The sequence below is a fragment of the Brachionichthys hirsutus genome, chromosome 3 (assembly GCF_040956055.1).
Source record: "Brachionichthys hirsutus isolate HB-005 chromosome 3, CSIRO-AGI_Bhir_v1, whole genome shotgun sequence".
Taxonomy (NCBI): Eukaryota; Metazoa; Chordata; class Actinopteri; order Lophiiformes; family Brachionichthyidae; genus Brachionichthys; species Brachionichthys hirsutus.
The window spans coordinates 10,581,249-10,594,284 of record NC_090899.1 but is presented as its reverse complement, the minus strand read 5'-3'; the positions used below and the strand labels follow the sequence as shown (position 1 = coordinate 10,594,284).

General features: G+C 41.3%; 1 protein-coding gene across 1 annotated transcript in view; it reads right to left on the bottom strand.

The window, feature by feature from the left end:
- triob (trio Rho guanine nucleotide exchange factor b) overlaps nucleotides 1-13,036 on the bottom strand; it is a 76,339-nt gene that overhangs the window by 17,848 nt on the left and 45,455 nt on the right. Inside the window, exons 16-36 of the mRNA XM_068756697.1 lie at nucleotides 11,045-11,240; nucleotides 10,602-10,768; nucleotides 8,638-8,757; nucleotides 7,660-7,758; nucleotides 7,475-7,567; nucleotides 7,216-7,365; nucleotides 7,006-7,120; nucleotides 6,726-6,841; nucleotides 5,468-5,590; nucleotides 4,938-5,132; nucleotides 4,433-4,548; nucleotides 3,566-3,632; nucleotides 3,264-3,373; nucleotides 3,046-3,115; nucleotides 2,820-2,909; nucleotides 2,600-2,692; nucleotides 2,396-2,507; nucleotides 2,037-2,227; nucleotides 1,743-1,844; nucleotides 853-992; nucleotides 417-516 (exon numbers count right to left, since the gene is read on the bottom strand). Of these exons, the coding sequence (XP_068612798.1) occupies nucleotides 417-516; nucleotides 853-992; nucleotides 1,743-1,844; nucleotides 2,037-2,227; nucleotides 2,396-2,507; nucleotides 2,600-2,692; nucleotides 2,820-2,909; nucleotides 3,046-3,115; nucleotides 3,264-3,373; nucleotides 3,566-3,632; nucleotides 4,433-4,548; nucleotides 4,938-5,132; nucleotides 5,468-5,590; nucleotides 6,726-6,841; nucleotides 7,006-7,120; nucleotides 7,216-7,365; nucleotides 7,475-7,567; nucleotides 7,660-7,758; nucleotides 8,638-8,757; nucleotides 10,602-10,768; nucleotides 11,045-11,240 (2,565 nt within the window). The remainder of the gene's footprint in view (nucleotides 1-416; nucleotides 517-852; nucleotides 993-1,742; nucleotides 1,845-2,036; nucleotides 2,228-2,395; nucleotides 2,508-2,599; nucleotides 2,693-2,819; nucleotides 2,910-3,045; nucleotides 3,116-3,263; nucleotides 3,374-3,565; nucleotides 3,633-4,432; nucleotides 4,549-4,937; nucleotides 5,133-5,467; nucleotides 5,591-6,725; nucleotides 6,842-7,005; nucleotides 7,121-7,215; nucleotides 7,366-7,474; nucleotides 7,568-7,659; nucleotides 7,759-8,637; nucleotides 8,758-10,601; nucleotides 10,769-11,044; nucleotides 11,241-13,036) is intronic.

The window sequence follows — 13,036 nt, the reverse complement described above, 5'->3', positions numbered from 1 at the left end:
GAGGACAAGCCTTCTGTGCTGCCATTACTAGATATAACCATGGCTGACTGTTCCCAGTGAGTCAAGACACACACACACACACACACACACACACACACACACACACACACACTCGCTCTCTAGTCTATAGTTTTGTCAGATGGACTGTTTCTTCCTCCACACACAGTCAAACACTTTGACAGAGTTGCTTCTATCTTCCCAGTGTGCAGCCTCATATAATGATGTCACTGTGTACTGGTATGAAATGGACCAATGAGAGACAGGCTCCTCTCTTTTCCTGACTTAATATAGTGACACGTGAAGTGAAACCAAAACAATAATTGATGAAATATGTTCTACACTGTGTCTCTAAAGTGCTGCTGGGTGTACTTTGTGCCCAGAGATTGTTTCTGGAGTGTGTTTGTGTGTTTTTCTACCTTATCACTGTCCAGTGTGTTCTGAGATGTGCGTGAGGCGATGGAGATGGTATCCGGCTGGCTGCTAGCGTCTCCCTGGCTGTCCAGCTCTTCTCCGTCCCTGCAGGCAGATGTCACAGTTATTCTGTTATTCCAATCATCATTGAGTTTTACTGGAAATCCTGATTACTGAATTAATGCCTTGTGATAATCTGGATTTTGGGACATTTCATTACTGTCGGCTGTAATTTTGTTTTTTCTCATTACAATTCTGGTAGTCAACAAAGTAAAAAGAAATGTGTGACTATTATAAATCTGTGATGATTTTTGGTGTAATTGGAATAATTCATTACTGAGTGAAAGGAAGGGGTTACCGGTACTTTTTTTTGTTCAGATATTTTGAATATATTGCTCTTGATGATGTACATATGTTGTCAATTTTTGCTTTAATACTCACCTTCGGCCTTTGTGTTTCGCTGTCGTGGCCTTTGGGATGTGTATCGGTTCCTTTAGCGCTCCACGCAGGTGGACAGTTCGCTCCTGGATGACCTCGCGGATGTGTTTGATCCAGTCCTGTTTGTTCTCGATACTTGAAGCCTGGGACGGGACACATGGATGTATGTCAGTGGTTCTAACTCTTAACAGCTTCAGCGGTGAAGCCAGGTTTGTTATTTTTTTTTAAATTTCTTGTTCACATACAGAAAATGATGGTCCATTGAACAACGGAGAAAAATTAAATCAGCTGTTCTGTTCACTAGACCCAAACAAATGACTCATTTAGCAGCATCCTCTCCGCCTTGTTAAATATTCTGTCGATACTCCTGATATCCACATGGAGTTCCACAGAGGAAAACACAGCCATTTATTATCAGCTGTGTTTATTGACGTCACTGATGCACCATCTTTCTCATGTCTACCTTCGTCTGAATGTTCCCTGCATCCCCCTCCTGAGTAGTGATCAGCATCAAGGCTGCTGACAGCGTTAAGATCAGACGTTCATCAGAACGTACGCAGCAAAACAGATGGCATCACTATACAGTAAACATGCTACAGTCTCTTAACAATATGCATCCAGGCACAATCTGCATTAAACATCCAAATCACTGCATGAGGACTACCAGCTTGTTTGGATTATGACCCATTTATTGCTAGTGTTTGTCTATGACGCCTCAATACGTAGCAGGAAGCTACATTATGAAACTCACTGACGCTCCTTATGAAGCGACAATATTTGGTTTATTAGTTCAAACTGGAGCAACTAATTAAGGTAAATAAATAAAGGATTCATAATGCGTGTTAATATGACGACCAGACATTGTTGCGTTATCTTGTCTGCTATATTATTACCTTGAGCACAATCTTGTTGTCCGAGGTCGGGGTCCTTCCAACCCACAGTGCAAATTTACATGGATCTCCCTCTACATGTTCTGTCACTCCCAGCTCTGATGTCTGAGGGGGTGAAAACAACGTCTGATCAACATGAAGGATAAATGAACTTTATGCAATAAATAATATGAAAATAAATAATCAAAGTGACATCAGTGACTCTGAAGTCAGCGCGTGATACTATTACTGTTAATTGGCTTCTCATTTGTAGAAGAGCGGACGCCATACGGGCTGATAAAACGTTATATTACTCACAAAGAGTTTGCTCTTGTACAGGTACTTGCTGCGCCCGTTGGAGTCTTTAACTTCCTTACTGAAGACGAGAGACATCTCAAACAGGAAGAGGTGTCGGTCACGACCCTTCCGGATCAGAGTCTTGGGATCCCAGACCTGGAAAGACTCCTGGAGTATTAACTCTCCCTGGGAGTCGATATTCCCGTCAAACCCTGTGATAGTGACAGGAGAACAGGGAAAAAAGAGCAACTTAGACATTCTTGCAGGTGAGAGATGTGATTCTAGCCAGAGAAACAAATTGAATGTTGAAGGTAATGCCACACATTCTGATACACGTCTCCTATATGTGTGTGTCTGTGTGTGTGTGTGTGTGTGCCCACCATCCAGCATAGAGAGGTGCATGGCATCATTGGCTTTCTTGGGGACACTGAGCATTACTTCCAGTCCATCCTTAATTTCACCTTTACCCTCCTCACAGCATGTCAACAGCTCCTACAACAGAAGCACCCAAACAGTGATGAAACTCAAAATGATGCTTGGATTAAGAATTAGAAAGAGTTAAAGGCTTTATGGTCCTACTGTACCTTTAAGAGGAGCTGATATTTGGTGATTCTCTGGACCGGTTTGATCAGATAGGAAGAGATGGAGTTGGCCAGACGATGTCTTTGCTGAATTTCCTGTAAATCAAAGAGAGACACAGACTTCAGTCCACGCAGCATCGACAGAAAGCAAAATAAAAGCTGAATATTGCAATTATAACTTCATAAGTTACTATAATATATATTGGAATTGGTAGGTCCTTACATCAAAGTAGGGCCCAGCATGTTCCAGGATGAGCTGAGTGGAGTCGGGTTTGTTCTTACAGTAGTTCACATACATTTGGAACTTATCCGCCTGAACAAGACAACAGCATCTTTATTCACAAGACATCAACATTAGCGAAAAGCAGATTCAAAAAGAAACGCTAAACACTCTATAGGAGAGCAGTCTAGGAACATAAATCAATCTTCAATCCTTGAAGACTTCTTACCCAAGTCACAAAACAGTGGCCGACGTCCTCCGGAAGCTGCTCATATTTCTCCAACTCCTTCAGGAAGATGCTGTAAAGATTAAAAAGAGGCGTATTCAGATGTTGGAAGATGTACTTTTAATATACCCTTGTTCCTGAAAAATATTGATGCCAGACTGGAATAATCTGGCATCAATTTGAAGCAAAGATAACAAAATGTTCCAGTAGAATCTACTGACTTGTGATGAAACTCATAGAGGTCCTGCATGTTCCCAAAGATGATGTGCTCCTTGTTGACAATGCCAGGGGGAATCTCCTCCACACCGCTGGTCATCTCCCACAGGTATGTCTGCAAACACACACAGAACAACTGATCAATTACAAAACATTTTGAATGTCACCATTTAGAAAAGAAAAGATACACAAAAAGAGTAAAACCAAACACAAGAGAGGCACTTCACTACAAATCAGGAAAATATATGAGGTGATGATAAATGTAAGGTAAATGGACATCTGCTTGTTTGTTTGTTCCAATACTTACATCCATACACTCCCGTAGGTCTCGAACGTAGGCTTTCTCTGTTTGAATAAGCTCAGCCATTATAAATCTGGAAGGGGAAAATTAACAAATAGAACAAAGCAAACTGTGATAAAGACTAATGTATAAATTAAACTACTGTAATATACTTGCAACATTATACGACAAAGTGTGAAACACCATATATCTTGATGTGATTATCTCATAGCAAATTCAAAAGGAACTGGTCTTAAAATCATGAATTGTGAGATTGATGTTCCTTAACTCCATCTTGGTTTCCTCTTAATAATTATAAAATGTCAACAGATGAGTGGTTCAACAATGCGCATGCAAAGAGACTGTAGATTACATACTATAACCTACAGCTGGATCAATGTGCTATTTGGTTATATATATTTAATACTCTACATCTAACACAGGTAACCCCGTCCCCACGTGAAGACGTTTGGACAAATATAGACCTGTTGTTGTATGTAGATCCTTTATAGTCCACTCGCGCTTCCTTTTTTGGCTACATATATATTACTGACTCTAATTTACAAGCTTTTCTTGGGCTTCCTCCCATGAAATTCACCCATATATCATTTCAACCCAGTTACACAGACAAACTGCAGTTACAAATGCACATTACTGCTCTACATCCGCTCAGATGCACCACAAATCCCATCTTCATTTGTTCCCACACTTCACTGGATTCAGAGATTTCAAGTTTCGTTCACAATGACGCTCCCAGACATTCGACTCCACGTTATCACAAGTAAAAGCAATTTGAATATAACTTTCTTGGTCCATAAAACAATGAGGATTTCCTGCATGATTGCAGTAAATCATCGGACCGTTTTTCCAGGCGGAAATGGTTCTTGCTCTTACTCTTTCCTTCGAGCTGACTTTCTCTTCTCCTCATTGAGTTCATGGGCAGCATCCCTGAGCTTAACCTCTGACCCAGGAGCACTGGCTGGGATGATGTCCAGTTGCAGCTCTTTACTCTGAGGAGAAGACAGCGGTTTATAACAAGTACACCGATGCATAATGGATTTGCATTCTCTCTCCATTAAACAGAACTTTTGGAAGACAGAGTGTGAATGCCTGTTTATATCTGCCCACCTGCTGCAAAAAACTCTTCCTGCACAAAAAACTTGAATAAATTGGAATCCAGAGTTACTTGATGATAATTTAATTATAACATGTAAGCCTTTTCTAGACAGGTCAAGTTTCTAATCTGAAAAATAAGTGCAATATATTAATGGCTGCATCTCTGTTTGGCACACAGTAAACAGCATCAACCCAAGATTTTGGATTAAAATATAGTAACAGAGTATATAAAGTATTGATAAGATCCATTCGCCTTTGAGTTCTATCAATGCTTTTCACTCACAGCCTTGTTGGAGTCAGAAGAAATGCCGAGTGCCGTTTCCAGGCAGGTTCGGTATTTGTCCATGCGGAGAGAGAAATCCCGGTAGCGCTTGTCCACCGAGGATACCCATTTCTTTATCTCCAGGGCATGGGCGTGGCCCTTGTCACAAAACCCATCTGCCAGCTGGATCAACAGCTTCACCCGCTCTTTGGTTTGCTGTCAATAGAGAGACATCCAGGGAGGGCATGTAGAGAGAGGAGAGGTGGCCACAGAGCGACAGTGACAGAGGAGGAAAGGTAGATAAGAGAGACAGAGAGAGAGTCGGGACACTGTTTGCTTGATGTGCACAATAGCTTGTATTCTAACGCAATAACAGTGACACAGCAATGAGCAAAGAGGACAATGCACGGCCCTGAGGCTGGGCCCCTCGGCACAGCGCATGTCTGCCAAAATACACACAGCAGGACAAGGAGAGCAACAGGAGCAAAATATGCCTTCTGCTACACCGTAACAGAGAAATTACAAATAAAGACAAAGACACTCTGATGTACCTTTGCTGTTATTTGGAAGTCTTCGTGCTCTTTTAGCAGCTCCTGTGTGTGGTGAATGCTGGAACCAGTGGAAGTGTGTGTGGACAGGTAGAATTCCCCAGTGTCATGGATCCACTCCAGGGCCTGGGAGAACAACCATTGACTAATAAGTTCGTTTGACAGCAGGGATTTTATGATCCAAATCAGAAGAGCTGCAACAAGCCTGGCATTTGAACCTGGTTATGGTCTCAAGGTAAATACATTTCAAACTTCTGACTTTAATTTGATCCTATCCAGTGTGGTGTTTGTTTAAATTTGAGATGATGAGCTCAAACCGAACAGTTTACCTTTAGAAAAAGATTTAGGATTACCATAACAGCCACAGAATTCTTTAGAAAAAATAATGATACAAGACTTAAGAACAATGTTTACATTTGTAGCATTCACTTTCCATATATAAATTGTTTTTGAGCTTCTATGTACCTTATTACCTGCAGTGGAAGAACTGGCCTAGTCCAACTGTGAGACCAGAATGCATTTTGGGCATGCGGATAAAACCTGGCCCACCCTAGAGCTGCCATGTCCTAGAAAAATCTATGATGTCATCTAAATTCACTGGCTCAGCGCTCGGCTGCGTGTCTGTGCAGTACTACAGACACGCCACAAGTGGAGGTCAGTGACTATATGTATTTAAACAGCAGGTCCGCAGCCAAACCACAGATCCAAACTAGTTTTGGCTTCATCAGAATTAAGTTTCCAGAGGTCAAGTTTGAATTACATTTTAATTTAGATCTGTGGAGGGTGGAGATATTGTGAATGCTAATGAAAAACTAATTAGTACACTAGGATTAGAATATTAGTATTATTAGTAATAAGGCTTATCTGAAGCGTCCTTTAGTTAAATTGTTTGTGCAACTTGACTTCTTCTGTTAAAACACAGGCAAAACTTAAAATGATAAAATACCAGTGGCTAAAGTTTGGCAAAGAATTAAATATAGTGTTTAAATTCGGTGAGCCACATAATGATAGTTGTCCTTCTGACACTGACCACCGCCTTACATCATATTCCGGTACATCTGAGATGTAACCTTACTAGGAAAACACACGATTAAAAAACAGACAGAGCTGCAGCTTCATGCTAAGTGAGGCATGTCAACTTGCTGATTTAGCTCCAATCCAAACAAGAGGCAATTATATAAGAGGGCAAAGATGTTTTTTCCCTTCTTCAGAAGTTAAATGAATGAGACATTGTAGCAATGAGCTCAGATTTAACTCCCACCTGTTTGGCACTGCGTTCAAACACCACATATTGCTGGCACTGGTCCAGCCTTCGCTTCCTCATGGTCCAGAAGTGCAGAACTCTGTTCTCTCTCTGCAGGAGCTCATTCAGTATATCTGTTGAAGCAACAGCAAGACACACAATGAATGCATTTAGGATGTTTCTTACTAAACGAGTCATTCAAATGTATGGCTGATGTCCAAATTCAGCCAAATAAATTAAGAAAGAGAAAAGGAGACATATCCTCTTAAAATATGAAGGCAATCACTGAGTTACTTACTCTTCACCTGAGTCTCTGGGGCTTTGACATGGGACAACATGCCTGGCATGTTGACACTGTTCCGGTGAAGATACTTCAAGAAGACGTCAGCATTACGCCGGGCTAAAGTACATGCCTGTCGGTGTGCAGGAGATCAGGTCGGTCACTTTCAAGGTCAAGAGCACTGTCATTCATACTAACACAATATAACCAAGATATGAACAATGTCACCTTTAGGAAGGCCTCTTTTTGCTCCAGATGTTTGCTGATCATGGGAGTGACGTGGTCCGCCTCGCTGTTCGGGCCCAGTTTATCGGCACCGCCACACCAGTCTTCTTCTCTCTTGTACTCCTGCTCCAGGCTTTCTAACACGCTGCACACCTAGAGATAAAAAATAAATAAAACAACTTCACAACTGGCTATCTTATGCTTTAGACTTTCACGTAACCTGTTAAAATTCAGTGTTTTAATGACACTGCAGAAGCAGCACCTGCTCAGAGGTCTTGTAAAAGGCCACAGAAGCATTGACCAGCTTGAGTCTGTCCTCCATCTTCAGCATCAGCTGCTGCCAGTGGTCCGCCACCTTGAAATAAAACCAATCAGTTTATGATTAAACAGCAATGACCCCACCTATATGTACTATCATCGTATGTATAGGTTCTAAGAGTGCACCACCTTTTCTGCACAGTCTCTGATCATATCCATGTCGTAGTGGTTAGCCTGGAGTAAGGCCTCTGCTTTCTGCTGTACCTGCAGCGCACTCTGGTGGGTTTTCTGCTTCGGGAATAAAATGTAAGATTAAAAAAAGTACATATTTTACATTCAAGAGTCATGCAAATCCATACACAATGCAATGATGACACATACAACCCTAGTTTGTTGTAGACCCTGCAGGGCAGTTTGGTGGAAGGTGGAAGAAATGAAATTTCTGATTTCAGCTGTATCACAAAAACGATTGCTCTAGACTCTAGTGAGCATTCTGGAAATGAAATTAGAATGAGAGCTAAGGATAGGAAAGCCTCCAGTGATTTCTTGCAAAGCCTGAGAATAAGGCTGCTGAGTCATTGCTGGATTAACAGCACGGGAGAGAGGGAAGACAGAAAGAGAAAAAAGAATGAAGGATTTCCTGCAACCTTAGATAACAACTGCAGTACCTGTTGTTGCTACTTCGTCACCACAAAAGATTATTTTTAAGTTATAGGAACCACAGTTATGGGAAATTAAAATTCCAGTCTCACATTAGCAATAATCATTAATGCAGCTCTTATCTGACAGCACATCATTTAGTATGTGTGTGTGTGTGTGTGTATGAGCTAGAGATTTGCAGAAGGGGGTCAAAGGAAGTTGCAAAACGAGAATCAGTGGCAAAACGAGAACTAAAAAAAGATGAGCAGAGAAAGAGAGAGACATAAATATGAGTTATTCATAATTCCATTTCATGTGTGACTAGAACCTGAAAGGGCAAAAGGCTGAACTGTGCAGAGGGAATGCCGGAAAAGATGAAAGACAAGGGCAGATGGAAACGAATGATTAAATGGAAGAACATGAGCAAGATGAGGAAAGTGATGAAGTAAGATAGATGCAACTAGAGGCTATACAGGCTACCAGGCTAACAGGCTACCAGGCTACACGGTATATATATATATATCTTACCTCTATTGCATGTTGGAATTGTTCATGTTCTTTCTGCAGCTGTTCAGCTTCTTGTAATGAACTGGCTGTAATGAGTCCGGCATTCAGCATGGACTCACCGTTACGGATCCAACCAAGTACCTGAAACATGCACAGCACCCACACACACACACACACACACACATTACGTCAGTGTGGAAACATCTTGAAAATCTTCAATGAAACTCTAAAACAAATCAATTGCTTTGCAGGCACGTGTGAGGCGTTCTCTAAATGCTTTTTTGTCCTCTGTGTTTTGTAATTACCGTATTTACTTCACTCCTTCTGTTTCTTTTCATGTATTTTGTCATTCTTATAAATCTCCTACATCTTCCCTCTGATCCTGCTTTACTTTGCTTATTTGAAATTTCACCTCACACTTTTTCAGACTCTGTCCTTCATGTGGCCTTCGGCACATCCCTTGAACCACACAGACAAATAAACACATTCACACACTCCTAAGTAGAATATGAAATCCCACTCATTCATAGTTTTGTTGGCCTGTATGTTTAATACACTCTGCTAGAACCCCCCCCCCCCTCTGTGTGTGGGTGATGGGCTTCAACTGGATCTTGGCTGCATTAGTGATGATGCAACTCAACGCTAACTCCTGTTTAGTACAGGACACTTAAAGTGTCCTGAGGCAGGGCAGGTATGAGTGTTAACAACAGTATCACAGTGCTTTTATGTCCACGTGACGCACCATCAAGGCGTTAACAGGTAGCGCCACCTTCGGCAGTAACGACTGAATGTGTGATTCATTAGCATGGCAAGAAAGGCACCTTGATTTATATACAATCTTTCCATCCATTTAAAAAAAATCTACAAGAGATGATGAGATGATCATCTCATTTACAGCCGCATTTCTGCTTTACGCGTCACGGGAGTTTCTGGAGCCTATCCCAGCTTGCTATGGGAGAGAGGCACGGTACACCCCGAATGGAGTAAATGGAATTTGTAACTATGACAGTGGTCAATTATACTTGATCAAAACATAAAAGAAAACGATATGAACTGACATAAAATACACAATAGATATTATATATAGTTAATAGTTGCGCAGACAAGCACAGATGTGCTTCATAGACCAGCCCTCTGGGCCTCTGTGGGTAGAGCTCCATCATCATACTGTCAAATCCGTTAAAACAATGGCGGTGTATGATCCGAAATATTTTGCTGAAGGTCTTTCAGTTGAATAATATTTTAGTCTCACTTTCGTATCTGTGTCCACTTTTTATCCATGCTCGCGTAAGTTAAAAGTGAGTTTGAATGCATTACAATGATACGAGGCCTTGTAATGAAAAATTGTCTCTTTGTTTTTGTTGTGCTTTGAAGAAAAAACAGGCTGCTTTGAAAAGTCCAGTGATTTCATCCAACCGCCCAGTGAACATGAGGAGAGAATCTCTCACTGATGTGCTCGTCACTGTCACAACACTAAGCTTCCTGTCAAGTCACACTCTGTCTGGCCAAATCGTCTTCTTTTGCACTGAATTTCAATCCATCTCCTGCTGCACCCTGCAAAAGCTCAGCTGCACACTGAACAATACTGGATCTATTTCCAGAACAAGAAATACAGCGAGGAAAAGAGAAGAAAGAGAGAGAGATTATCGAGATAGAGTGAGTCATCGAGCCATGGTCATGTACAGGCAGAACATACCGAAGCCTTTAAGCCCTTCCATGCTCTGTGCTGTAACATCACGGCACACGGTAGCAATCAATTGTTGGAACAGCTTTCCAGAGATCAGACTGACCTCAGTCTCAGGAGGAAAAAAAGCATCACAGGTCGCTAGACGTGTTTTATCTGAATGTCTCAATGCTTTGTATAAGTAAGAGATAAAGATCAACTGAGAGCAGAGACCAATCTTTCACAAGTAAAAAGCTCTTTCATAACTCTGTAATGTCGATCCTTCTTACAAAATGCTGCCCTTTGCTTCTCTAATGCACACCTGTTTGACTTCAGCCTGCAGATGTCGTAACTGAACACACTGCTCCAGATGTCTCCTGTGCTGCTCTGCTGCCAGGTCCAACTCCTGCTGCTTCTCGTGGAGAAACTCCAGCAGGTCCTGCACTCGTGTGGCCATGTCCACGTCCCTGTCGCACAGCAGCTCCACACCTGCAGCACAAGACACATTTTATTCTGTTGACAGTAATGATCCCTCTTTTTCATACCTTATTGTAGGAAAATGTGTTGAGGAAAACAATGTAGCAATTCATATTTCATGAACAGCGTTGGATGGATGGGTACAAACAGCTGAACGTGTTTCCTGCACAAGTCTTTATTGACCGAGTTACCATTAGCTTCCTCCTTCCCATGGTTTTAGCTGCAAGGCCGGCCTTGGTGAAGGATTTTAGTCTGGGCTCACCAAACCAGTTCACGACAAGCACTCACCAGATGCTTGGACCTCTGTGACATACTGCAGCAACTCCTGTCCCTGGTGGATGACGTCGAAGGTGAGGTTGTTCATTGTTAGCGCCTTGTCTGCATGATGCTGCAGCCTCTGTTCGGCCAGCGTCAGGTCTTCCGTATCAAAGTCACTCATCTGCTGGGACAGCTCCTCGTTCCATGACTCCAGGTCTGAGATTATCTGAGGGGAAGGGGAGGACACAAATGGGATGGAGGCTTTTAATAACACACAAAATGGGGGAGATCATTATTTTTTCCTTCTTTGTGAAAAAGACAGAGTGAGCAAAAATGGCTTCACGTAATTGTTTGATTCTCAAAAGGAAATGCAGAGGATAAGGCAGATAACGTGAAGAAATGTGGCAAAAAGTTAACTGCACAGTGCACACATCTTCAAAATGTTATAACTCAAAGATGCTTGGCAATCATTTTCATGACCCCAAACATTGAAAGGTCTGTGATGCGCAGCAACCAGGCAGTTCATCATCCATTTATTTTTACAATCATTTTTGGAGACCGAGTCAGACAGTTTAATTGCCATAACCTGACACTTTAAGCGCTAACATATTACACTGGTGATGCGCGCCGGGTAAACAGATGTATCGAGACGTCAGTGCTTGTCTCTACTGCCCACACAGCCTGATTAATTTCACCAGGGGCAATGTGATCCTGGCACCATCTCGCACTGTCTGTCAATGTTTTATCTTTTGTTTTATTTTGAATAAGCTTATGCAGTCTATATCGTGTATTTAATTTCAGATTGTACCTTTAAGAGGAAACTGATTTACTGAAGAAAGAATATGGGCTATTCAAGATAGACTGTTACTGTAAACAACTTGTAGTTACAGTTTAAAGAAGCATAATACATTTGATTTCGCTGTATTTTTTATTTTGCCTCTTTGTTTGTTTGTTAGCAGCTCTAAACAGACCCAGATCAGGATTAAAATATTTTTTCCAGCCTTGGTAGACACTTGTGTTCTGAGTGTAGTTTGAACTTTTCAAACGATATAACCCATGTCTACTGATTTGTTCCATTTGTCTTTAACAGGCTTATGTGTGCATACTCCAGTATGCAACATTAGCACCAAGCCCACATTTGATTAAACGCAACATCATGGAAGAAAGAAACAGGTAATTTAAGTGATCTGATCAGAAGTAATTTGAATGTGTTAGAAAGATAAAACAGATAAACACCAAACTGTATAGCGTCACTATGTAATATGTATTATAAATAATGTAAAACATAATTATGCTGATCTTAAGATCTTATCAGGTCCAGTTTGAGCCAGCTGCTCGGCTGCCTCCAGCTAATTTCAGCTGCTATAGAGATAATATCAGAATGGCTACAACACTGTCTCAAATACGCAGAATGACTACTGGAAAAATGCATTGTATGCTGGGAAATGTGGGCAGGCCATTGTGATCAGCAGAAAACAAATCTCATATGGATATCAAACACATATTTAGCTATAAAACATTTATTTAAATTGGATGTAAGAATACAACAAGTTGCACTTTTTCTCCTCCAACACCACATTAGAGAAATAATTTCCAAAAAATGTCCCCAAAAATATAAGAATAGCAATTGCAGGATGCCTTGTGCTTAAAGATAACGGGTTGCAACATTCAACCAGAACAGCAGGGAGGGCACGGAAGAAACTGAGCTGCTGAGCTTCCCAGAAAACAGCATAAACACAGGCCAGACCACCGACTGTCTGCGTTTATAGAAGCATCGGGTGACCAAAGGGTGAGATCCACGGCAGCCTTGTCTCATTACAAATCCATTCATGTTGTTTCTTCTGTTAGCCAATACCATGAAGAGAAAACAATGCATCACAGTCTGCTTCAAAACTTCTTGGTATTTGCCGTAGACACTGTTTACAAAAAAAGTTGCTTTATCTTATTCTTCAGTCAAGTGTTGCATTTTTTTTTTATTGCAATCATGGTGCATTTTTCCTCTCTCATGAAAAGCATACGTGT